The 26703-nt window shown below is 39.7% G+C and overlaps 1 protein-coding gene across 1 annotated transcript in view; it reads left to right on the top strand.

Annotated features, from left to right (window-relative positions):
• The window catches only part of SYNE1 (spectrin repeat containing nuclear envelope protein 1), a 2173401-nt gene that overhangs the window by 401309 nt on the left and 1745389 nt on the right, over positions 1-26703 (top strand). The window contains exons 23-25 of the mRNA XM_044089035.1: positions 1536-1703; positions 16099-16275; positions 18016-18162. Of these exons, the coding sequence (XP_043944970.1) occupies positions 1536-1703; positions 16099-16275; positions 18016-18162 (492 nt within the window). The remainder of the gene's footprint in view (positions 1-1535; positions 1704-16098; positions 16276-18015; positions 18163-26703) is intronic.

The raw sequence follows: 26703 nt of genomic DNA, 5'->3' as shown, positions 1-26703 counted from the left end.
AGTAACAGAGCAGTCATTTTGCTTTAATTTTCTAATTTGTATTTCTCAGCTCATAACAAAAACCTGTGAGGAGTTGCTTTTGAAAATAAACATATTTTGCTTGTTTGTTTCAGAATTCATTTTAAGACTTTATAGCCAAAAGTATACTTATGTGTTTGTTTGTTTTGGCTAATAGGGCCACATTGTCAGCAGCCAGATCTTTTATCAACAGCTTGCAATATTTTTGACCATTTATTTTGATAATAAGGTGCTACCATTTCTTATCTCTACATTTTACTTTTTTCATACCTTATCTTAGTTTATGAAAAAAGTTCTTCTAAAAATTGGCCATATGGTGTAAACCGATAGTATATCAATCCATCTTAGACAGAGTTTTGTCACAGTCAAAGAAACAGAAACACCTTTGTAAACAAGAAGCTGTGGATGCATTGGCCTATGTTATGCATGTCTTTGTTTTGTTTTTTTAATATGTTTTGCATTCATTTGTAAGGTTTTTATTAAATGATATCTCAGGTGGTGCTCATAAAATAAATACAGTGTAATATCCACATTTGTGTGCCTGGATATTGAGTTTGTTGATTAAGCAAATGGTTTATTTATATACCCTGTAACACCCAGTAGCAATGTGTTGCTTCTGTCCTTCTTTTTTTATTTCCCTTCCTTCTCAGAAGGATTCTGCTTGACAATTCCCCCCGATGTCAGTATCAAATCTGCCAATTTATTCAGTGGTGGTGAGAGCCACTCATCCTTGGACGAGATGAAAACTATATGAGACATTCAGTTCTGCCTGGAAGTGGGCCATCTAGAAGGTTTTGTGAAATGTCTTACCCCTGGAGCTCTATCCCTTTAACAGTTCTCTAAAGCTCCATAATACTACACAACCTTGCATTAAGTGTGTATGTCTGCCCACATATCGTGCCCCACCTCCACACACACACACACACACACACACACACACACACACACACACACACACACACACACACACACACACACCTTCATGGGCTGCTTAGTGCTACAGATGTACTCTGTAGGATCATGCTACATCCCTGCAACACCCAATTCTACTGCTAGGGGTCATCCAGATTGCAATACAGAGCCACTGTCCACCATCTAGGATGGGGTAACTGGCCATAGCCACTTAACCCCATCCTCCAGCATCTGTGCAACTAACCTTATTAGCATTCATCTAGGTTTCATCAGGGCTTCATTCCTCTGCACCCAAAGTGTCTGTTGCATTCTTTTGGTTATGTTTGTCTTTCCAGAAATTAGACTTCTTCATTAGTTACAAGAAGCAAATGACATTCCAGACTAATACAGGCAAAGTCTGCGCTGTTACTGTTGTCACTGAATGCTTAAGTAAACAGCTAATCTGTTAAACCTCTTCTGTGAATAATCATTACAAATCTTACGTAAGTGAAATCATCTTTGTGAGTACTGCTGTTGCAGTTGTTTTACTGGATATCATAGGTTCATAGTTCACGTTGTTAACATAAATACATTAAGTATAACTTTTTCACAATTTACCTTTGTAGATACGTGTTGAAAACCAGCTAGCAACAGTGAAGCAGCATGAAGATTTCAACTATGAATTACAGGAAGTAGAAAAGTGGCTTCTGCAGATGTCCAGCAGGCTTGTTTCTCCTGAGCTGCTGCAGAGCAGTAGCCTGGAGCTAGTGACACAGCAGCTGGCAAAGCACAAGGTATGACACACACACACACACACACACACACACACACACACACACACACACTATGCATGGCAATGTGCACTTAAGCATGCATGTAGGTGCAGGTATTAATATGCACTAGTAAGCACACACGTATGCATCAATGCAGACTCCAATAATGCAGCTTTGTCTGAAGGAAATGAGCCTTGTAATTATGATTAATGTGGAAGTACACTTTAATATGAACAAATCTCATGCTGACCATCCACTGTTTTAAACATTTAATGAAGCATCCCATTGTACCTCCTTCAGCTAGAATGCTGTAGTACACTGCATCCCTTGTTAATTGCAGAGCTCCTGTCCAAGGAAAAATAAATACATCTTAATCCAGATTGTTGAGTAACCAGTATGCATTTTTAAGTATTGATTTGATATACCAAATCTTTACATGTGTGCATTGTTATTATATATTTAGATTTCTAGTGTCTGTTTTCACTAATGATTGTAAATAATTTATTAATATGTACTACTGTGTTGCTTTTCCTTCTAGAACTCCACTGAAAAGGGATTATGTCACCTAGGTGAAATGTCCTGGTTAACAAATGGAAATAAATAAATAAATAAAAATAAGAAACAAACATTTCTAGAACTTCAGTCTGTCATCACTGTACAGTTTAGCCCATAACAGCAAGGAGACCACTTTCTAAAATAAACTGGCTATTGCTGATATATTGCATGTGTGCAATATATATGCAGAAAATAAATGCTTTTCTAAATAGCAGCTCACGGTGATCTTCACTAATTACTTATTTCATTTAGTAACTGTTGTAGTTGATGAATGGCATGGGAGCCATTTTAGCCATGACCCAGACCAAATTCAGTATGGCACAATCTATCCCACAGATAAATCATATAAACACAATGGAATGCTTACAAACAGTAATAAATTCATTTATATTTATTGAAAAGCTAGTGAGCAGATTATGAAAATTTGTTCCAGAGTTAAAAATATCAATTATTTAAAGAGGTAAAACATCCAGTGAATGTAGAGTATATAGGAAATGGAATAATGTTTTTAATAAGAAATCAAGTGTTAAGTAAGAAACTGTGTTATGTAATCTATGGAACAGAGTGTGAATAGGCTGCATGGGACATATGCATCGTGTTAATATGGTTAATACAGATGTTTCAGAATGGCGACTGTGGGGAAAGAAGAAATAGTGTAAGAATTTGTGCAGGGATAGAGTAGCAGGAATATGGATAACAGAAGTACAAAGAAGGAATGTGGCTTCTAGAGAGGCTAAATCAGGACTCAAAAGGAAGTTGTCCTTTGTCTACAAAGCATTTATGCATTATGTTGGATGAAATTGTTAAACAGTTATGTTTTAAATAATAAAAATGAGGAAAAAGTTCTAACATTAGGAATTAATCAGATGGAAGTAACTTGGAAAATCTGCATCATGCCAGTAAAAGTGAGAAAGGAGATCTGGTTAAACAATGATAGCTAAAGCGCTTTGACCTGCTAAAGTAATACTTAATGGTGGTGACAAGTTTACTGGTCAGGACAAAAGTCATTCTATAGCTGTTTGTAACTGTTGCTAAGAATAGAAGTGTTACTCATGCTGTAATAGAAGTGTGTTGGTGGAATTCAGCAAAGACTATGATTATATATCTACATATTATTTATTAAGAGCTTTTATGAGTGCAAGGGTAGTTTTAAAACAGCAATGGTAATTAGGTCAGGCATAACAAAATTACCAAAAAGAGAAAAATATAGGAGGAATATATATATATAATATGTGTGTGTATGTATGTATAACATTCATAAAGAAAGTAAACTCCCATATGTCTTTAATCATATAAACATACATTTTGTTTAAATCATCATTTAAATATAGAAGTAAAATATTCAAAGAAAAAATAACAAACAATAACCATGTTGTTTCAAATGTTCAGCATGACCTGCAATAACACATTATAGCATAAGTCTTCCAACTACCTTCTACTTTCATTAGTCCTCCTAAAATCACAGTAAATACACCCTTCCTCTTAATCTAGCCTGAGTAGAAAAGACACAAATCAAGAATGTGTATACTACTTCAACGGCCATCTTGATTTTCTACTAAATACCACTGTTCTGGCCAATCTCATAGTCTACATTTACTTCCCCATTCCAGACAACAAACCCAGTTTGACAATAACATGGGAAGATCCCATCCAGACCAAAATAACTTAGCATTCCCATGCTACCATTAAAATGCAGACAGCCTTATAACACTTAGAGATGATACTTCAAGCATCACTGAACTTATGAAATATCCCATCTTAAAATCATTGCTATCCATAGTCCTTTATCTAACCAACCACTGTAGTAAGTCATAAAAAGAAAACAAATAAATAAATAAATAATTCTATACATTTTACAAAGCAAAAACTGCTCCACTTAATAACAGACAATCCTATACCTGGAATGTTACCCCCTAACAATGAGTGGAACAAAAGAATAAAATAATCCCTTCAGCTCCTTTGCCATTCAAAATTAAAAAAAAAAAAAAAACACGAACTAATATAACATTAAACTTTAAACCTCTATAAACATTAGTCAGCAGCAACATAATCCCACAATGATGCTTCCCATAGACAATTAAATTCATCTTCCTGTTGTAACAATGCATTAAATCATATCCATCCAAACATCACCTGTGACCTGTAGAGCTGCATTGTCCAGTCATATCAAACTCTTACACCTTCACCAAAAGAGCACCTTATATCAGCATAAATGTCCACCTTAAAAAAAAGTCATCACACCACAATACCTATTCACATGTTCATAAAACATAAACCACCTGCTAATGTTGTTGTTGTTTGTCTTTTTGGCTTTTCCCGATTAGGGGTCGCCACAGTGGAACTCCGGTCCGCTAATGATTTGCAGTAGATTTTTATGGTGCCAAGTTGCCAGCCCGACGCCCAACATACAACGAAGGCACGCCCATTCATGCATGTCTTTCAAACACCACTCAACCGCTGGGAGGACATGCAGACTCCACATAGAAGGCACTCAAGCCAAGAATCGAACAGGAGAACCTCTTGCTATGAGGCAACAACGCTACCGCTGCACCACCATGGCTAAACCACCTGTAATAAACTATAAAATGACTTTTATCATGCCCTAGAATTGGAATTACCAATAAACAAACTTTATCTTCTTGGAGGTAACCTGGGAATGTGTATATATATATATATATATATATATATATATATATATATATATATATATATATATAAGGTTACTACTTAGATGAAAACATGCATATGCAACATACATTTATTTACAGGATAATAACCATTTCTACATCATAAATGTCACAGTAGTGTACTAGGAATCGTGAAAGCATCGCATACATAAATGCTAATACATTTTATTAAACATTAACTTCATGATCTAACATGAATGTTACAGTGTATAAGACCATTTTAAAAGTCTGCATCACAAAATTTCTTTTCACAGTTAATAATTATTGCACTAACATAGTCATAGATTATAACTCATAACATTCTTAGGCATTTATCCACAAAGTGTGACCTTTAAACTTGTTACGGGGGGCAGTTCTCCAGTTACTCTTTGCCAAACAGACGCATATTCAACCAGAACCATAAATCCAGTGAACTGAGCAGGACAAGAACATTGGTATTTAAGCTCTTTATTGCAATGCCATTTTTCTTTTTTTCTTTTACAAAATACTTTAAATTTATAGCCAATATTTGTTACTCCAGTAACTGGAAATATATCATACCCAAAAAAACACAATCCCTTAAACACAGTCACTGAGATACATGTGATATATAATTTATCAAAAAAAGAAAAAAATATTGATATTTCTACACTGTTAGATTTCTTAACGTACCATTTACAAGTAGTCACAAAAACACAATATTCCCATAAGCTGTTCATGTAAAATATTTAAAATATGGCACTCCTGTTAACTTCATTCTCAATTACGCTAATTTAAAGCCTATTATAGTGTGGCTGGACAATCAAAACAAAAGCAACAGCCCCATGTAATAACTTGACATCCCAGGTTCATAATTATAATGGCACCAAATATGGACCATCAGTGTCCACATACCTTTAAGTGGCTATATGATGTCTTTCCTCTCATCACATACTAGCCAGAGAGCAGGTTATGACCACCTCACTTTCCCCTTCTTCAAAACTCTGGCACCCAGTCCTTTCCCTGTTCATAATCCTTCTGATCATCCAAAGACATCTCCTCTTCACTTTTTTGCTAATCCAAGGAAAACATATTGTACAAGACAGTGAAGTGTAACATTTGCACCAAAGTATGTTGTCAAAAACAGAATTGAAACAAAAAAAATAAAAAATCACTTTTATGTTTCAAAGTGGCTGAAGGAAATGACCAACTTATTGAAGCTCTGAGTTTTCCTCTGAGTAAAAGGGTATTTTGTGGATTGCATAAAAAGACTAAAAGAAAATATTTTGCATGGTACGGCTATCTAGATCTGTCCCATAAATGTGAGAATTCATTGCTTACTCAGAAAGTCTTGTAATTCATTAAAAAATAAAGCTAAAATTCCATACACAGGTTTGCAATTCCAAACAAATGTAAACATTTTGCTCTTGGCATACCACCACATTTATACTCATCAGCAGTAAATCACCCACATAAAAAGTAACTCATAAATTACTGTTAGAATGTAAGTGGCAAGAGCAACTGGATGCAAGGAGAACTTGATGCTTTTATAGGAAGACATATGGGCAGTGTTTTCAATTAAGCCATAGCTGAAACAGAATCAGTTAAAAAGACTAATTGTTAAATGTTGATATGTATCATTGTGTAACTGTTTGTATTTAAGTTGGAAGTTGGGATTTTAGTATCTGTTTATTTATTTGTTTTTGGGGGTATTTTGTCTCCGAGCATTTGACTGTTGTCTGCTTCCTGTTTTCTCTCCTCAGTCATGAGTCTGCCTAGCTTCGTCATGCTCCACCAGACTTCCTCTACACTATTACGGAGGTGAGGAGATTGAGGCATCCCAGTGCAGTGCTTCGTAGTGGGTGTCTTTCATTTTCCCTGCCCTTGCACATGTCCATAATACTCCTAGGGATAGGATATGTAATGGCCATCAGGGTTAGCCGCCTCTCAGCTCCCGCAAAGGGCTTGTTTCCCTGGGCTCCACAAGATAAACTGCTTTATGATACTGTGCCTAGAGCACATGTCCTTCCCTACTCACCCAATGAAAGGCACAGCTATCTACCTATTTCCAGCTCCTCAAATCCCCAAGCCTCTAGACAAACTGGGCATTCAAAATGCCCCAAAAACAAATAAACAAATACTAAAATCCCACCTTCCAGCTTAAATACAAACAGTTATACAATGATACGTGTCAGCATTTAACAATGTCTTTTTAACTGATTCTGTTTTCAGCAATGGCTTAATTGAAAACGCTGGTCAAACCTCTTCCTTTGAGATCATCAAGTTCTCCTTCCACCCCAATTCCTCCTGCACATTTCCTGGGCTTTAGTTAGAGCTTTATCCCACTATGTCATCATGCTGATGTGTGCTTTAACTGTTTAAGATAAAGTTTTATTCTGTTCTGATGGGTGTTTGATTTTGGGAGTTAAGTGGATATTTAGCTTTAGTGCATTTAGAGTTTCCGAGGTGATGTTTACCTTCTGCCAAGTATAATTTAAAATTACTGACTAATCAGCTTTGTCTGTTTTTATTATTGCTGGACTTAGTTATGCTGCACTTTTAGCTTCATATCTAAAGTTGAGGAAAAGTAGATAACTGATGCAAATATTAAAGGCTTTCCCTGAACCAGGCTTTATCTCTCATATATAACATTAGCATATAGTGGAGAGACAGAAACATCCCTTGCCTCTGAAGGAACATTATCTTAATGTGCAAATCAGATTATTTTAAAGAAAATATGCTATTATTAAAATTAGTTAAGACAGTTTCAACATCCTTGATACACAATGTAGGCCAACTGATTTTCCTGCAGGTAGTGACAGAAGTTGACCTTTGACTCCAGTGGTAGCTCTTTGTTTTAAATGTGCAAAGCAAGTTTAAGGGGTAGTAGTCACCTACTGAACATCCTAGAATGGGGAGTGTTAAACATTTGATGGGACATTGGTAGGCACTAGGTAAAGAAGAGTACTGCTGTAGTAATGGCATCCTGGATATGTGTGAGCGGGAATTAGTTATGTATGCTAATGTATTCTGTTGTATAATGAGTTTGCTATATATATATATATATATATATATATATATATATATATATATATGGGTGTACTTTTGAAGAACCAAAGTTCACTACTTCTAACTTCAAAAGTACACCCATACTAACAAGAAAGTGCAAATCGGGCTATGTCGTCCACTGTGGTGCGATAGTCATGGACCTTAGGGTTAGGGTAAGGGGATAGTTAGTAGGGCTATCCCCTTACCTTGACACGTGCCCTAACCCTAAGGTCCATGACTATTGCACCACAGTGGAGGGCACAGCCCATTTTTCAATGTCCTCCACTGTGGTGAAGTAGGTTCGGTCTAGTGAGCTTAAAAGCGAAAGTGCACTTTCATTAAAGTGCACTTTCGCTTAAATGGGGATATACTTTCCTATTTCGAAAAAGTGAATTTTCGTTGTAGGAAAGTACACCCATATATAGATGTAGATATATATATATATATATATATATATATATAGATAGATAGATATATAGATATATATAGATATATATACTTTCTTGAGCTGCTCTTACTTAACTGTCTTCTACCTTATTACCTTAATTTGCTGTTCTGTATGTTTTTAAGTGTTCAAGTGCTGTTATTCTGCACTTGGTGCTTCCATTTTGATTTTGCATAACTTACTGCTCTCTGCACTTGTTTTTTTTTGTCATTTTTAACTTATCTGCATTTATTTAAACTGTATTTGCTTTAATATTGCTACACACTCAAGTTTGCTAGCTTGTACTGCATTTAAAGTATTTTTGCTACTGTTCTAACTGCTAAAGTTTTAAGCTTGTTTCCTGCCTTTCCTGTAACTAGTCTAGTCGAGATACATATTTGCTCTATCCAGGACTGTTTTGTAAGTTTCTGAGCTACCTAGACCTTTCTGTGTTGGAGGGAAGCCTTCTAGCTTATAAGTGGGAGTGGTAAGCACTAGGTAGCCTTTCCTGTAACTAGTCTAGTCCAGATACAGATTTGCTGTATCCAGGACTGTTTTGTAAGTTTCTGAGCCCCCCAGACCTTTCTGTGTTGGAGGGAAGCCTTCTAGCTTATCAGTGGGAGTGGTAAGCACTAGGTAGCCTATCTACCACAAGAGGAGTAGTTTCTGGCCCAGAAATTGTAGTTTATTGGCCGTTTGGGCAGTTTTTCCATTCCTTTCAACTTTCTGGTTAAAAAGCCCGGGTTTGCGTTTGTTTAAGCTGCATGGATCCAGCTTTGGCATTCTGCAGACTAAAAGAGCAACAGGAAGGAGAAAGAGATACTTTAAGCGCCTCCACTTTGATATTTTTCATAGTTTACTGCTCGCTGCACTTGTTTTTGTCATTTTTAATTTATCTGCATTTATTTAAACTATATTTGCTTTAATATTGCCACACACTCAGATGTGCTAGCTTGTACTACATTTAAAATGTTTTTGCTACTGTTTTAACTGCTTTTCTGCAAAAAAAAAACAAAAGTTCTAAGCTTGTTTTCTACCTTTCCTGTAATTAGTCTAGTCCAGATACAGACTTGCTGTATCCAGGACTGTTTTGTAAATTTCTGAGCCCTCCACCCTCAACCTTTCGGTGCTTGAGGCAAGCCCTCTAGCTTATCAGTGGGAGTGGTAACTGGTAAGCACTAAGTAGCCTATCAACCACAAGAGGAGTGGTTTCTGGCCCAGAAATAGTAGTTCAGTGGCTGTTGGGGCAGTTTTTCCATCTCTTTCAACTTTCTGGTTTAAAAGCCCATGTTTATGTGGGTTTGCACTTGTTTAAACTCCATGGATCCAGTTTTGGCATCCTGCAGATTAGGACTGTTTTGTAACTTTGAGCCCCCAGACCATTCTGTGTTGGAGGGAAGCCTTCTATCTTACTTGCTTAACTGACTGCTCTCTGCACTTGTTTCTTTTGTCATTTTTTTAATTTATCTGCATTTATTTAAAATATATTTGCCTTAATATTGCTACACACTCAATTGTGCTAGCTTGTGCTGCATTTAAAGTGTTTTTGCTACTGTTCTAACTGCTTTTCTGCAAAAAAAAAAGTTCTAAGCTTGTTTCCTGCCTTTCTCGTAACTAGTCTAGTTGAGATACAGATTTGCTGTATCCAGGACTGTTTGTAAGTTTCTGAGACCCCCCCCCCCAGACTTTTCTGTGTTGGAGGGAAGCCTTCTAGCTTATCAGTGGGAGTTGTAAGCACTAGGTAGCCTATCTACCACAAGAGGAGTGGTTTCTGGTACCGAAATTGTAGTTTATTGGCTGTTTGGGCATTTTTTTCATCCCTTTCAACTTTCTGTTGTAAAAGTCCGTGTTTGCGCACCATGCAGCGGCACTCAGCTGAGGTAAGCTAGTACCGGTGCCAGAAAGTCTGCTCTTCAATTTTCCCCTTAGAACGTGCTTGTTCTTTTACTTCTTGCACTTCAATTAGCGTAATTGGCTACCACTTTAACAGGCTTTTGTAGCATTTATTGTAGCACACTTAGGTGCTATCAGCACTAGCTGTTCCTACGGAGTAACAGCACCAGTACTTATTAGTTATGACTACCCCACCTGGCATGACTGTAGGGCAATTTCCTGTGCTTTCCCCTGCTAACCTGGTGTACTTGGGCATTCTGAGACAGTGTGGCAACTGTCTAATGTACACAGACAACCCTCTCCTCTTACCTCCCAACACTCATACCTGTGAGACATGCACTTATATCACCAAAATGGAAGCAGTGCATGCTCCAACCAACACCGGACTAGCTGGTCAAGAGAAGAAGGTCACCACCTGCAACTGACTACATAGAACACACAGCCCTCCAAAATACCAACCATCACAACCCACACATAGAGACACAAACCATCCACCAACCTTCGTGGATGCTTTCAATAACAATTTACTCAAACTACAGAGACCCCCCCCCCAGATACAGAAACACACTCGACAACCACAACACAACACCAACCCCAGAACACATAGCTCACCACCACAGTGTGCCCCTCAACACAAGCCCTTAAGGCAAAACACTTTGCCCAATGTACTAATCATAGGAGACTCAGTTTTGAGGCACAATGATGTCCCACTCACTAGGCTGAACAAGAAGGTGACAGTCAGTTGTCTCTCAGGTGCCGAAATCCATCACATAACACATGCACTCAGGTCACTCCATAACAAGTACAAATATCACTCAGTCATTGTCCATGTGGGTGTGCATGACCTGAGACATACCTCTCTGGACTACATGAAAAGAGATATGGCCCAGGCAGGTATGACCCTAGCCCTGAGCAGTATTCTACTGCCACCCAGAATGATACCACAGTATGAGCAGAAAATGATTGACTTCAACAATTGGCTAAGTTTCTGTTGCCATTCTAAAGGGATCCAGTATTTGTCTGCCTGGGATGAAATGATCAACAGACCTCAATGCTTTGCCAGAGACAGCCTGCATCTGTCACCCCTGGGATTCCAGGTACTGGCTAAGGCTCTTGCCACCCCTATAGTGTCATTTTTAGGCAGTGTTACAAAGACCAAAATTCCACCATAACAGCTACAAACAAATGCAATCTAAGGGTCATGCTGCTCAGTGTAGAAGTCTAAATCTCAAGATGCACTCGCTTGAAGATCTCCTCAAAATGGAGAATGTCGACATCTGTGCTGTAACAGAGACCTGGTATAAAGAGGCAGAAAGCAGCCCTGTGCTCCCAGGTTACAACTCATTCCATACCTTTTGGCCCCAGAATGCATCCGGAAGCTCCAAAGGCAGTGGTGTCTCCATATTCTTAAAGGATACGCACACCTCTAGACTGGTAGCCCAGTATAATGCATCCGAGATACTTCAGGTACAACTAACACTGGGTAAGATGGTGATACAAGTCATAGCCTGCTACAGAACCCCAAACATGTCCCTAGACTCACACTCCAACTTCCTAAGCACCCTGGAATCTATCAAGGTCCAACCCCAATACTGTCATACTGGGTGACTTCAACTACCCTTCTATCAAGTACCAGTGTATAGGCCCAACACTTTCTGTGATTTATCATTTCCAATGCCCTAGACCAGCTCATTCTGACCCTGACTAGAGGAAGTAACATCCTCGACCTGGTTATCACCAACATGGGAGACCGTTGCTCCACACCTATAGTCAGTTTGTCCCTGGTTAAATCTGACCACAAACTGATCACCATAGAAATCTCCATCTTACCTACACACCCTGCTAAGGTGTTCTCCCTGAAAAACTTCTCTAAAGCTGACTTTGGGCTCCTAAAAACAGAGGTGGCTAACTTCTCGGCACCCATGCCAATGGAAAATAGCTGCATGACTTCTGAATTATACACCAATGCACTGTATGAGCATGTACACTAATGCATGGACTTTGCCATACCAAACAGAACTAAGACGCTCTCCTCCAAAAAAAAGGAAGCCTATCTGGTGGTCCCCAGACATCAATAAACTCCACAACAGAATGAAGAAACTCTTGCAGAAGAAATGAGGTCACAAGACTGGAAAACCTCCCTTATCAGTTGCAACAAAAAGCTGAGATTCCTTATCAAATCTTCTAAAGCCAGCTATGAAGGCAGAATTGCAGCTAACACCAAAAACAACCACAAAGCCTTCTATAGCTATATCAGAAACCTCAAAGGCAATACCCAGATTTGCTGTGAGTTATTGCACAATGGCACCTCCTATACTGAGCCAACAGGTATAGCCAACATACTGGCCGACAGATTCAGTGCCAACTTTACCCCCCCAAGGGCCCTATCACAATACCAGATGAAAGCCTGGTACCCACCATTTCTGCAACACAGGTAAAAGCTGCATTGTCCAAAGCCAAGAATACAGCATCCATGGGACCTGATAATATCCCTGGCTGTGTCCTACATGAGCTACAAAATGCACTGTCACCACATCTGTGTACCCTGTTCAATCACAGCCTTACCTCAGGCTATGTCCCTAATGAATGGCGCACTGCTACAGTCATCCCACTCCATAAAGGGGAAGCAACTACAGACCCTGGGAACTATCGCTCCATTAGCCTGACGAGTCTGATATGCAAAGCTATGGAGCGCATCATCATGGACCTGTGTAGCAAAGATATAGGCAATCTCCAAACTCTTTACCCCACACAGTTTGGCTTTGTCAAGGGGAGATCCTGTCTGCTGAATCTGGTTGACTTCTTAGAGGCAGTCATCAAGGCTGTGGATGAGGGTAGGGCAGTGCATGCAGCCTACCTCGACCTGGCCAAGGCCTTTGATACCATTCCCCACTCAGATATCATTAATAAACTCAACAAACTAGGAATCAATCCTTATATCACTAGGTGGGTTGCAAATTGGTTCACAGACAGGACCCACAGAGTGAAAGTTGCAGATTCCAAGTCAGACTGTCAATCAGTCATGAGTGGAGTCCCACAGGGCTCAGTCCTGGGCCCTCTCCTGTTTGGCATCTACTTCTTAGAAGTCCAGGCCAATGCAGAAGGACTCTGGATGACTAAGTTCACTGATGACTGCAAGCTAGGAGTCATTATCAACTCCCCAAGTGATGCAGACATCCTACAAAAGGGTCTCTCTGAGACCAGTGACTGGAGTTGGAACCATGGCCTGAAGCTTAACGCCAAAAATTACATTATCGTCCCCTTTAGAAAAAAAATAATTTCCCACGAATTACCAGGTTAATGGGAGCCCACTGAACACTGAAGAGACACATGAGTGATCTGGGCACCCAGGTCAACAGCCACCTCACCTTTGACCACCACATTGCCACTGTGGTCAAAAAGTCCTTCTATGTGGCACATCTTATAACAAAAGGTTTCACATCTGGGAAGAAAGAGGTCATCATTCCTCTCTACACATCCCTCATTAGACCAATCATCGAATATAATGCCTTGTTTGGCATGTACCTGACCAGGCACCTGCAGCAGCTGGAGATGCCACAAAAGTACCTCACAAAAAGGATCCTAGGCCTTAAACACATGTCCTACATGGACAGACTCAAGAAACTTTAACTGTTCTCAGTCTCTTATTGTCTACTTAGAGGTGATCTCTGCTTGACTTACAAAGCCATGTCTGACCCAGCCCTACTTGAAATGCTACACCTAAAGAAATCCCAGTCCCCCTACACCACACACTCCAGAGATCACAGCCTCATTACCACAATTAACAGAACATGCTAGAGGGATGGGTTCATCACCCAAAGACTGCCCATACTCTGGAATAAGCTTCCCATTCATGTCAAGCAGAGCACCTCACTGGCCCTCTTGAAGAGAAATCTTGATGAGTGGATGGGTAACAGAAAGTTCACTCCAGGGATCATTCCAGTTGCACTACTGGATATGGGTACTGTGAACTAACATCTGGTGGCATGATGCCTCTGGAATTTTTTTGGGGCTAGGCTTGTAACGGCTCCAGGGCCATTAGCCTAGTACACACCTATGAATCTATGAACCTATGTTGAGAGGGATTTTAAGAGAGAATTGAAAACATGTTAAAACTTAAAGATATAAATAAGTTTTGTATATAAATGTGTGTGTGTGTGTGTGTGTGTGTGTGTGTGTGTGTGTGTGTGTGTGTGTGTGTGTGTGTGTGTGTGTGTACATATATAGAGGAAGAAAAGGGGGAATGTCAACTTATAATAAGACTTCATATGTGTGTGTGTGTGTGTGTGTGTGTGTGTGTGTGTGTGTGTGTGTATTCTGAAATTAAAAGAAACCCCTAAATATCAGTGTTTACAAAGCTGACAATAAAATGTCGACTTTGCAAAAATCAATATGCTACTAAATATGTGCCAGCTGACAATCTCGGTGCATGCCAAACTTCAAATTAAAAATAAAAAAAAAATTAATTTTTTGCAGATAGGCAAGCTCCCCTGTACCCCCCACACCCCCTGCTAATTATATATACTGCCTCTGAGATCACATAATCTTGGGGAAAGGGCACATTTTCCTACCCCAAGAACTGTACAATCTCGTACACCTGTTGACCATCTGTTTAGTTGACTAAATTTTGCCAATTAAAGAGATCTTAACCATCAACAGATCTATATTTTATATATATGTATATATATATATATATATATATATACACACACACACAGACATATATATATATATATATATGTATATACATATATATATATATATATATATATATATATATATATATGTGTGTGTGTGTGTGTGTATGTATATATATATATATGTGTGTGTGTGTGTGTGTATATATATATATATATATATATGTGTGTGTGTGTGTGTGTGTATATATATATATATATATATGTGTGTGTGTGTGTGTGTGTGTATATGTATATATATATATATATATGTGTGTGTGTGTGTATATATATATATATATATATATATGTGTGTGTGTGTGTGTGTGTATATATATATATATATATATATGTGTGTGTGTGTGTGTGTATATATATATATATATATGTGTGTGTGTGTGTGTGTATATATATATATATATATATATGTGTGTGTGTGTGTGTATATATATATATATATATATGTGTGTGTGTGTGTGTGTATATATATATATATATATATAGAGAGAGAGAGAGAGAGGTCTTTACACATGTGTAGGCATGGGTGTGAATATGTAAGTATATTTGTGTTTCTGTATATGCACTCATAAAAATACATTCTTATTTTAAACTTATTATTAAAAAATGATCAGCTATTCCAGCATTTGAATTCACTGGCAAAGCTGTGAGTCAAATGCTCTAGAGAAGAAGGAAAGGGATCTTATGTGATGTTTTTTTATCTAGGGAGGGTTTTTGGATCCATTAGTAATGTTATACCAGTGATTTGTCAAAGGAAAGTATGCTTCAGAGGGTATAGTATTAGGTATGATTCTAAACTTAATTTTAAATGGAAAAGAGGAAGCAGAGTGCAATGCTATTGCAGAGAGTATGACACAATTATATTTAGAAAATTGTCAAGCTTAATAGTCAGGTGCTGTTCTCCTTTGCAGCAGGATTTGGTGTTCTGTAATCTTTCTTCTGGTTAAAATCTTCCTAGGCTTTCCTAGACTAAATAATGAAGCTTCCATAATGGTTGCAGCATTGATGTTATTTAAGGAGAGCTGACATTACAAAAGTGAACGATATCTTTAAAAATGTAAAATGTCTGTAGAAATGTATAAAAGTCAGCTATAATAAAGCAAAAACGTGTTCTCCATTCATCCTATTTAGAGTATTGTTTTTTGTTTTATCCACAGGCAACAATGGAAGACATTGCTGGCTTTGAGGAACGTCTGACTAGTCTCAAAAGTAAAGGGGACGATCTGATTAGTAGCTGCACAGAGCCTTTACAACCAAAAATGAAGCAAAACATGCATTCACATTTGCAGGGCACACGAGACAGTTACTCAGCTATCTGCTGCACTGCTCAGAGAGTAAGTAGCCAGAAATTCGGTTCAGTCCTGGATTCCTACTATTGTTGCTGAATAAAAAAATTAGTGATCTATATGTGCAATATTATCATGGCATTGCTAACAAGATAATAATTAGATGTATTGTTTAAAGTTTTTTTAATAAGTTATGAAACAACATGTATTTTATATTTACTATGTAATCAAGAATAATTTTAAAAGTATTGTTTAACTTTAGACAATTTTGACTATTCCTACAGACATTCTTATAGACTGTAAAACCTTTTATTAAGATGTATATAGCAATATTCTCATTGTAATGTGTTGTTGCCTTTTTAGTCAGGGCTGGAACCCACTGCTTATCCTATTGAGTCTGGCTTAATAGACCATGATCTATACATAATGCTGAAGATCAGATCATTACCAGAAGTGAAGATAATTTTCTAATGTTGTAACTCCCTTCTATGATGAAGTAGTTGATCCGACCCTCTTGATTCTTTCACTGTAATTGGTTTATAGTCTTAGTTAAGACTAACACAATTCTTTAATTGTAAAACATGGGACTAGTATTAATTACTTGTGAGCAGCGTGAAAGAATGCTGATTTGAGCTTAATCAGCTGTGTTTTAATGTTTACCTTTCTCAGCATCCAAAGAGAGCTCACGTTATTATTTCATTTTGTGTCAGAATCAGTGCTTCAATAATATATTTTGTCTTCCACTACTAGCATAATTACACCCAACGCATCTGACAAAAAACAGGACTAAAATGTTGATTCCAAAAAATACAAAAAAGCATTTGTAGGTTCATATTAAAGGTTTACATTCAGTGCAACCAGTGATTATTGCACCTAAGAGAGTGGTTGACACAACAGGAAGAAAAGGGGGATGCCAGCTTATAATGAGACTTCATGTGGCTGCTGTTTACTCACCTTCTGTGTAGAGTGCAGCTATGATAACATGTGATATCACATTGACATGCTTTCCTAAAATGTTATCTATCCAAAATTAAAGGCCAGATAGTTGAAGTGCCATGGTTTAATGTTTTATCCCAACCCCTAAAGGAAATTAGAATTCATTGATATTTCAACCAGGTAGTTTTGCCAACCATGCTCAACTTTACTAAGGTATAAATGATGCAGTTTTTATCATGACTGTTATGTGATATGCACATTATCGTCCCTGTCCTGTACTGTCCCCCTCTTTGTATGACTATATTAATTTATCCCCTTATACAGTATCAATTGTACTTTGATAGTAGGAAAGTGGGTAGAAAAACTGCTCTGACAAAGCATATTGGACACAAAGTATTTTGTACTTGAAAAGGGCTAATTGTGACCACAGCACTTTTAAGACTGTAAAACACTTTGTGACCAGTGCGCTTTATCACAGCTGACTGTGCACCCTGTTTCTTATTTGTGTTACACTCCTTCATCCATGATAGTGTTTCATTATAGCACAGCACTGTAAAACCTCTACGATATCTTATGTCTGATACTGTGGGGAAGAAATGTTTTTAGGATTACTCACTTTCTGTCATTTTTATCCATAAAATCTATGCAGATTAAATGTTTTGTTGTTTCCATGTTTGTACTTCATTAGGAAGTTTAATATGAATTAATGATCTATAATGCTGAAAGCATAGGTGCAAGCATATTTTGCAATGTGTATTGCGTCTGTTCTTTGAATAAATGATAATAAGGAGTGCTTCTTCCAGTATGATTAAAGGAGGGCAAAATGGCTCATATAATGTTCCCTTTTTGTAGGTATATCAAAGTTTGGAACGAGAGCTCCAGAAACATATCAGTCAAAAGGACACATTGCAGCAGTGTCAAACATGGCTGTCAACAGTTCAGCAACAGCTACGGCCACATGTTAAGCCACCGTTTGGTCTCTCTGAAGCTCTAAAAGAGGTAATCCTTACAGAAACCAAATAGATATGTCTATAGTTTATAATATTATTATAGTGGTTACCTTTCCAGATTCTTGAATTGTATCTGTTATTACCTCAGCTTGACTAAAGCAGCCTGTAGTACAAGGGAATGATATAAACTAGACACCAGAAGATAGGAGCAGTTTGTGTAGATTTAGCATTCACGTCATAAATACGTAATGAAATGGCTTGCTGTTTGCTGTAAAAATTTAATTGAGACACAGATTATCAATTTTGGGGATAAATGCAGTTATGACTTACAGTTTGCAGTATTATTTTGCTAAGAAGCTTAAAGGATATGTGGAGAAGAAGACTTCTGATTTAATCAGTGCAGGCTATAGTAAAACAAGCTCTGGATTCATCACCCTTTCTAGCTTGTTTTGAATCATGGCAGCAAAAGTGGAGTACAGTTGACCATATCACTGGTTTATGGAGTATTAAAAGACTTGAAATACAGACTGATGAAGTAGATACACTTCAATAATAGCCACATAGAACTCCAATGAGAAAACTCTAGTATCCTTAACCTAATCCACCCTTCATGAACTTTTTCCTAATGTATACAGTCTGCTTACCAGCCCTGAAGCATACCACCCTGTACCTTTAGTGACTATACTGATTACACTGTATTATTAGACAGCTGCAGCGTTCATGTAAAATGCAATGCACCCCGCCAAAAGTGCAAGACCCTAGGGTTGAAGTAGGCGGGTTTGGGGATATTAGACAGCAGAGCTGTTGCTAGAGTATGGGTCTGTGGAAATGGACCTTATCTTTGAATATCTTTTTGTTTGCAGCTCATACACCTAGAGAAGCCCAATTCCCTAGCAGACAGAATCAGCAGGTGATTGCTGATGCCACACATATGATCTGTCATGCAGTTGATGGTTAGGTCCCTGTTCTGCTGGCATCTATTGGTGCGAGAAGTATTGCTGCAATATTTTTTTCCTTTTTGCTGCAATATTTTTTTTTGCCTCTATGGCCAACACCAAATGAAAAAACTTCTTTTACCTTGGTGGCTCAGCAGTAAAAGGATACTGTACTTTAGAAGTGTCTTCTGTGTCTTATTTGGGCTTATCTCCCATTTCTCCTCCTTGTCTACATTTCTGCAGAAAGCACATGCAAGCAAAGCCATGTTCATTCTGTTAGCCCCATTCATACCTCTCAACCCCTTAGAGCAAGAAATCTGGACAAAACCATCAATAAAATAGGGACAATTTTTAAATATTGCTCTTATAAATTTAGAATGTTGATAGAATAACAGGTTTTCCATTTGCTTGAATTTTATGAATGGTATGAAGTCTGAAACTCAAATGTCTGTCATTATTTTCTAAATTCAGTCTTTAATGATTTCTCACTAATTTAACAGAGAACCACAATTTTATGAAAAACAGACAAAAATGTTGTTGTTGTGACTTTCGGCTTTTCCTGGTTAGGGGTCTCCACAGCGGAACTCCGGTCTGCTAATGATTGGCAGTTGATTTTTACGTACCGAGTTGCCAGCCCTGATGCACAACCTTCAATGAAGGTACGCCCATTAACGCATGTCTCCATGCAGAAGACGCTCTAACTGAGAGTCGAAACGGACAGTGTCTTACTGTGAGGCGACAACGCTACCGCAGCACCACCACCACGAAAAACAGACAAAAATATGAGGCAAAAATCTGGACATTCTGCAAAAATCTGTACAGTTGAGAGGCATGGCCCTATTCTGTCCTCCACAAGTGTGGTTACTCTGCTCTGGCCTCACTTTCTGGAGTATCCTGTCATACTGAGACCTTTCACAATCCTTCAGTCTTACTAGACCAGCAAGCCTCATCTTGACCTTTGTGCCTGCAGGTTGATGATTTGATATCTGCAGTTCCAAATATTGTCAGGGGGTCCTGGTTACTCAGGTCAGATGTTCCAGTTCCTTGATTCTTCTTAGAAACTCAAAACCAAGAAAGCATTCAAAGACAAATGGACACAGTTCTCAATTTAGGTAATGAAGAAAGGAATGGATTCTTTTACTGCTCTGATTCTTTTGTGGTCCTTAATTACCTTGCTGATATGTTCAACTCTGACAGGAGTTTCTGATTCATCAAAGTTCACTTATCAGCTATACCTAGCTTCCATTTAGGCACTCAGAGCTCTTCACTAGCTTCCCTTAAGATTTTCAAGATTTTTTTGGAGAGCCTTTTTCTCAAACACCTGCTTAGAGAATGTATTCAACTATAAAATGTAACCCCCCCCCCCCCAACCAAACTCCCTGGGTCCTGCCCAATGGCTCCTCTCATGTGCACCCAGTCAGTCCATTCATTGTGTTGAAGGCCAGAGGCAGATATTCCTGGTCTAGGTGAAAGAGATCCATAGTCCATTTGTTCCTGAATGTCCCATGGAGTGTACTACCCACCCATACCAGAGACAGCTTGCTGACTCACAGCTGCTCTTGGGTCTGCATAATCCCATTTTCTCCTGGCTCCACAAAACAGAGTTTCTGCATTAATAGCATGAGGAGTCCCGGCCATCCACAACTATATGTCACCAATGTCATGGGCCCAGCAGACCCCTGTTTGAAGAGGTGCAACCCACTCAAGCTCATCCCACCCACCCCACCAACCCTGTTGTCCTCAATTGCATCCAAGCCACTAATCAAATATTTGAATGGGTAGTACTCAGTGCTTCATCCCTCTGTGCCATTTGGTAGCTGGGCTCTTAACTATGTTTTAGAAGAGGTTACTATACCTTCCTTATAACCAATGGCCAGGGTGGATCTCAAATTCTTTTCTTGCAAAACAATTTTTCTGTTAACTATAACATTTATAAGGTAGATTTCCAAACTACAGGCTTTATGTGTCTCCCACCTCATTTTCTTTTTGGGGCGGGGGGTGCATAATAGCTAAGATCTTTACCTCACAGATACAAGGTACAGAGTTTAATTCTGACCTCTGGTTATTGGATAAATATGTAATAGTCTGTAGACTAATAGCCTAGTGTTTGCTTATTATGAACCTGTAATGATAGGCTTGTTTTATCTAGTTATCCATACTTCATACCTGAAATCTACTTTGTTTAGATAATACCAATTAATTTAGGGAAAAAAATGCAGTTATTTGTCTCTTTTGCTTTTAACAAGGTAGGTACTAAAGTATCAAAAGTCACATTGTGTAGTAGCTGACTGCATAAGATTTATATACTAGAAGTATGACAAACCCCTATCTAGTGACCTAAAGGCATATTCTACTGGAACACCAGCTAACTTTCTGGCCTTATCCCAGAATGTCTGACTTGATGATGAATGCACAGCTCTCATACAGTCTTCACTTTATGAAGCATTACAAATTAAAAGGGGTGTATCTACAGTAGGACAAAGGGGACAGCCATCCCAAGTGCAAGGTGTTAGTAGGCAAGATAGTCAGGTGCCAATCAGTTGGTAGTGCAGCACCAGCATTTGGAAATGAATGCCTGTAGTGTATATGTGGTCATTGGTGGTGAGCTTCTGTACTTCATGTGTGGCGTTTAACTGTAGCAGCTTTCTTGTTATTTGTAGAAGGCCAGAGGAAAATATTTCTGGGATAGGGTGGTTTATCTGCTACAGCTGTTAAGTTGGTAAACCTTTTAAAGTAGACAGACCACATAGGTAGGCTTGCTAGGGGCTCTGTCCTTGCAGAAAAGGAGGATGAAGCAAATCATATCAGATTTTGAGTTACATATTTATCATACTAATAGATCTGCATGGTCCTGATTAATTCCCTTTTAGAGCCACACCCACTTTCCCTAGGCATGCAGGAAGGGATATTCTTGTGAAAATGTGTGATTCTTGTTAGGATTGTTTAATAAATCTTTTTCTGGTTCGTTGTTGCGATTGTACTGTTTTTTTGTTGGCCGTCATCTACTGCTAGGCCCATTTGTGTTTTTCTCCCTATCCCGGTCCCAAACTCATTTAAATTAGAGAGTTTTGGGGACTTTTTGCTGTTAAAACTAATTAATATTTCTTATCCCTTTATCATTGGGTAGTCCATTTGAGTTAGAGGGCTCCCTTCGGCCCATTTAGCTTAGAAGGCTTTCCCTTCCTTTCCCACTTCCTTTTTCTATGAGGAGTTTGTCATTTGAATTAGAGACTTCTCCTCTTGTTACTATTTGGGTTTGTTTTTTGGTTGGTGTGTTAATTTATAAAAAAAAAAAAAAAAAAGTTGCTGCTGCTTCCTGGTAGAGTCATCTTAGTTTTTTGGCTTCTTCTGAGTTATATCTAAGGATACTAAAGAAACAAAGCCTTTGGGCTTTAACAAAATGTGACAAATGCAATCAGAAGATATCTTTGACAGATGGACACACCACTTGTGTGTATTGTTTAGGTGCTGTCCACCTGCAAGAGTCATGTTCATTCTGCTATGCGTTCAGTTCTAGAGTTTTAATGGAGAGAAAGAATAAACTGATAGTAAGGGGCTTGTTGAAGGTACCTTTTACTGAGGCTCTAGAAGGGAATCAGAATTCCTCTAAATCCTCCCATCAGTCTCCATCTTCAAGAGCGGAGAAATCGTCAAAAAGATCATGTTCCACAGCTCCGTCATCGGAACCTTCGAAGAAACATGCAAAGGAGTCATCTATGGACCCGAAGGCTTTTGGGCCCAAGAAAGTTACCTCTTCAGCTCCCCTAGTGATTTCGAAGCCAACAGAGTTCCATCTTTGGAGCGGGTCCCCAGTTCTGGAACCAGTGTCCTCTGTGTTGCATTCTCCCATCCTTCATTTAGTGAGATCCTTGACCCCATCCTGTCATTCTTTCAGGAGCCTTTCGGACGATGATGTGGAGCAGGTGGTGAAGAGGCTTTTACGGACGCCAGTGCTGGCCAAGATTCTGTCGACCCTGACCCAAAAAGATTTGGAACCGACAAACACAACTTCCCCTTTATCGATTCCTCCTCCGACCCATTCTGTGGCTTCGGAGCTGGAGTGCTTGGATCTGATTGTAGTGGAACCGTTGATGCCGAAACCTGTAAAGGGTTCTTCAGTCCCAACCACTGCTCCAACCTCATCGGTTGCATCGAATTTTGAGGGATCTAGGAGGTGGCGCTCACCCGTTGGATCCGGGGAGGAGAGTCAAGTTGGACAGTTGTCTGAACCAAATCTACCTCTCGGGGCTCCGGCGCAGGTGAGCTCAGCACCTACATCTGCCTCGGAGCCCACCACCTTGGTTCGGGAGGACTTTTCTGGCTCCTCGGTGCTGGGAGCTCCCTCAGAGCAGTCCCATAGTGCTTTCAAGGTCATGAGGAGAGTGCTGTCACCCAGACGACTCCACTCTCACCTCCTAGCTCTCTTCCCCCCAGAGCGCCAGAGTCTGTCTTTTTGCCATCGCTCCCTCCCAGGGGTGGAGACCCAAAGTCCCAGGATGCCCCACTGGGCAAAGCCATCTCTTCCGAAACCTCTCCTGAATACCCCTGTGAGGAGGTCCCTCGGAAGAGGTTAAGTAAGAGGAAACATCTAGACTCCCCTGAGGCGTCCATCACTTCAGACACGGACCTCGATGAGTCAGAAGGGTCCCCATGGTTACCCTCCAAGGATGTCTTCTTTGTGGACAACTTAGAGATCCTTAAACAGAGAGATGTCTGAAAGCCCATTAACCCTTCTGAGAATGAGTCTGTGCATCTGGAGGCTTTCGGGTCTCGCCCCTCCACCTCTTGGGTGACTCCGCCTTTCAAACAGCTCATGAATGTAGTCAGTCGGAAGGCGCGGAGCTCTCCGGATTCAGTGGAGTCTGTTCCTAGGAAGCCAAATAGGTTCATCACTGCACCCGCAGACAAGGATTTTCTGAGTAAAAGTGCCCCGGTAGATGCTATAGTGATGGCAGAAGCCACTAAGAAGGAGTTATCTGAGGCATCCTCATCTGTCCATCCAACGAATAAAGAGTCTCGAATGATGGACAGATATGGAAAGCGTATGTTATCTTCAGCATCCTTTGGCCTTTGGTCACTGAACTATCTAACCCACTTCACCAGGCTTCAGAGGGATCTCATGAAGGAGCTTGGAGATACCCTCCAAGGTTCTGTAGCTCCATGGGTCTCAGACAAGGTTACTTCCCAGCTCTCCACCTTAAATTCCATCATGAACTCCTCCATGTGGCTTATTTCCTATGCAGCCAATGGAACGAGCAGGGCAGCGAGTACAGGAATTTCCTTGAGGAGGCATTCCTGGATGCACTTATGTGATTTCGTGGAGCCCTTCAAGTCTTCATTTATAAACGCCCCTTTCAACAGCTCATCCTTGTTTGGGCCAAAAGTTAGAGACACCCTGACCAGGTGCGAGCAGGAGGGAAAGACTCTCTCTGCCATGTGGGAGTCCATTTCTCCCTCTCTACCAGACCTTATCCCAAAGTTCAGAAGGGGGAAAATGTGGTTTCATAAGTCCCAGAGAACATTCTCAGATGCACGTGGTGATTCTTCCCCAGGGGCAGAGGGGGAAGTAGTAATGGAAGACGCCAACCACGCAGCAGAAGGGGTCCACAAAACCAGGATGACAGGGATTCCTTTCTTGGTAAACCCTTTCAGCGCTCCTGAGAGGAGGCAGTTGGGGGTTGCTTATTGTTGTACCCATACCCCTAGCCAGAGATTACAAATGACAAATAGGTACAAACAATCACATCCAGAGGTTATTACATACCATTTCCCTCTCCTCCTGTAAAAGAAAATCAGTCCCAGATGTTCCACCCAGTCAAAGGGATCATGCAACTGTAGAAATGCAAAAGTTGCTAGAAAAAAAAAGAGTCATCCAAAAGGTCCCTGCAGACCAAATTGGATCCAGAACTTACTCAAAGTTCTTTTTGGTTCCACAGAAGACAGGGAATTGGAGACCCATTTTGGACCTCAGCAAATTAAACAAGTTTGTCAAGAAGTTGATGTTCCAAATGGTGACACTGCAGTCTATACTCCCCTTTTTGGGGAAAGACGGTTGGATGTGCTCAATAGATCTCCAGGATGTGTACTACCACATATAAATGGACAGGCGATCCAGGAGACATTTGTGCTTTTGGCTGGGAGCCAGCCATTATCAGTTTCGAGCTCTGCCCTTTGGTCTCACTACAGCTCCCACAGTGTTCACCAAGTGCATGGCAGTAGTTACAGCTCACTTGAGGCATCTAAGATTCTAGGTGTTTCCATATTTAGATGACTGGCTCCTAACCGCCACCACCATGCATCTACTAACAAGAGTGAGAGGCACCACTATTCACTTTTTCTCCCAGCTAGGCATCACAATAAACTTCAAAAAAATCTGTCTTGTTGCCATCATGGCATATTGTATTTATAGAGGCAGACTTAGATACATATGAAATGTTGGCCAGACTTCCCCCCCGAGAGGATTCAAACTTTGCATCTTCAGGTCAAAAACCTTTTCATCAAGAAAAAAGTACAGGTGAAGGTTGTCTTGAAAGTTTTGGGCACCATGGCAGCAGCAATAATCGTGATACCTTTAACTCGCTTGCACATGAGGATCCTTCCATGGCTGTTATTCACCCAGAGGTCCATGCAGGAGCTACCCATGTCTCACAAAAATTATCATAACGGAATCCTGCAGGAAGGATCTATGCTGGTGGCTTCATTCCACTCAAGTGACCTTAGGTCGACCATTTGTCCTTCCCCAACCTGTAGTCACAGTGACCACGGACGCTTCCCAGATTGGGGGGGGAGCATTGTCTGGGGAAGACTGTCCAAGGTGTCTGGCAGGAAAACAAATACCACTTGCATATCAACATCCTAGAGATGAGAGTGGTGCTGTTGGCATTGCAAGCATTTCAGACCTCCCTTCCACTAGGAACAATTCCAATTCAGATCGACAACATGTCGGTGGTGTGGTATATAAACAAACAAGGAGGAACCAAATCCTACTCCCTATGTTGCGAGGCCCAGAGAGTATGGCAATGGGCAGTCTCTTCCCAACGTTTTCTGATAACAATGCACATCCCGGGGAGGTCCAGTGTGATAGCAGACAAACTCAGCAGAGCTATTCTGATCCCCTTACTTAATATTTCACAAAGATAGAGTTTCCTTACGAACCAACCCCTCTTTTTTTACCAAAGGTGTGTTCAGAAGCCAATTTAAATCAATCCATTGATTAACCCATATTTTTCCCAAATTATGGTAACAAGGCAGAGTATAAATTACACCAGTTAGACATACATAGACAGTTACATTTCTACCTGCATAGAACAAAAGACTTCAGAAAATTGGACCAGTTGTTTGTATCCTTTTCAGACAAAAAGAATGGAGCCCTAATATCAAAAGTCACACTTTCAAAATGGCTTACTGACTGTATAACTTACACATATAGATCTCAGAACAGAGAACTTCCAGGGAAGTGAAAGGCCATTCCATAATGCTATGTCTACCTCATACGCCTTTCAAATGAGGCTACCCATGGATTCCATTTATGTAGCAGCAACATGGGTAAAGCCTCATACCTTTATCACTTATTACAAAGTTGATTTGGCTTCCAGGAATAGGGTCTCTTTTGGGTCTACTGTTCTGAAGAGTTTTCTCCATTGAGCCACCCAAGA

The sequence above is a fragment of the Protopterus annectens genome, chromosome 1.part0 (assembly GCF_019279795.1).
Source record: "Protopterus annectens isolate FY-2018-M chromosome 1.part0, PAN1.0, whole genome shotgun sequence".
Lineage (NCBI taxonomy): Eukaryota > Metazoa > Chordata > Ceratodontiformes > Protopteridae > Protopterus > Protopterus annectens.
Note: the sequence above shows the minus strand (reverse complement) of the source record. Positions and strands in the feature narration are given on the sequence as shown.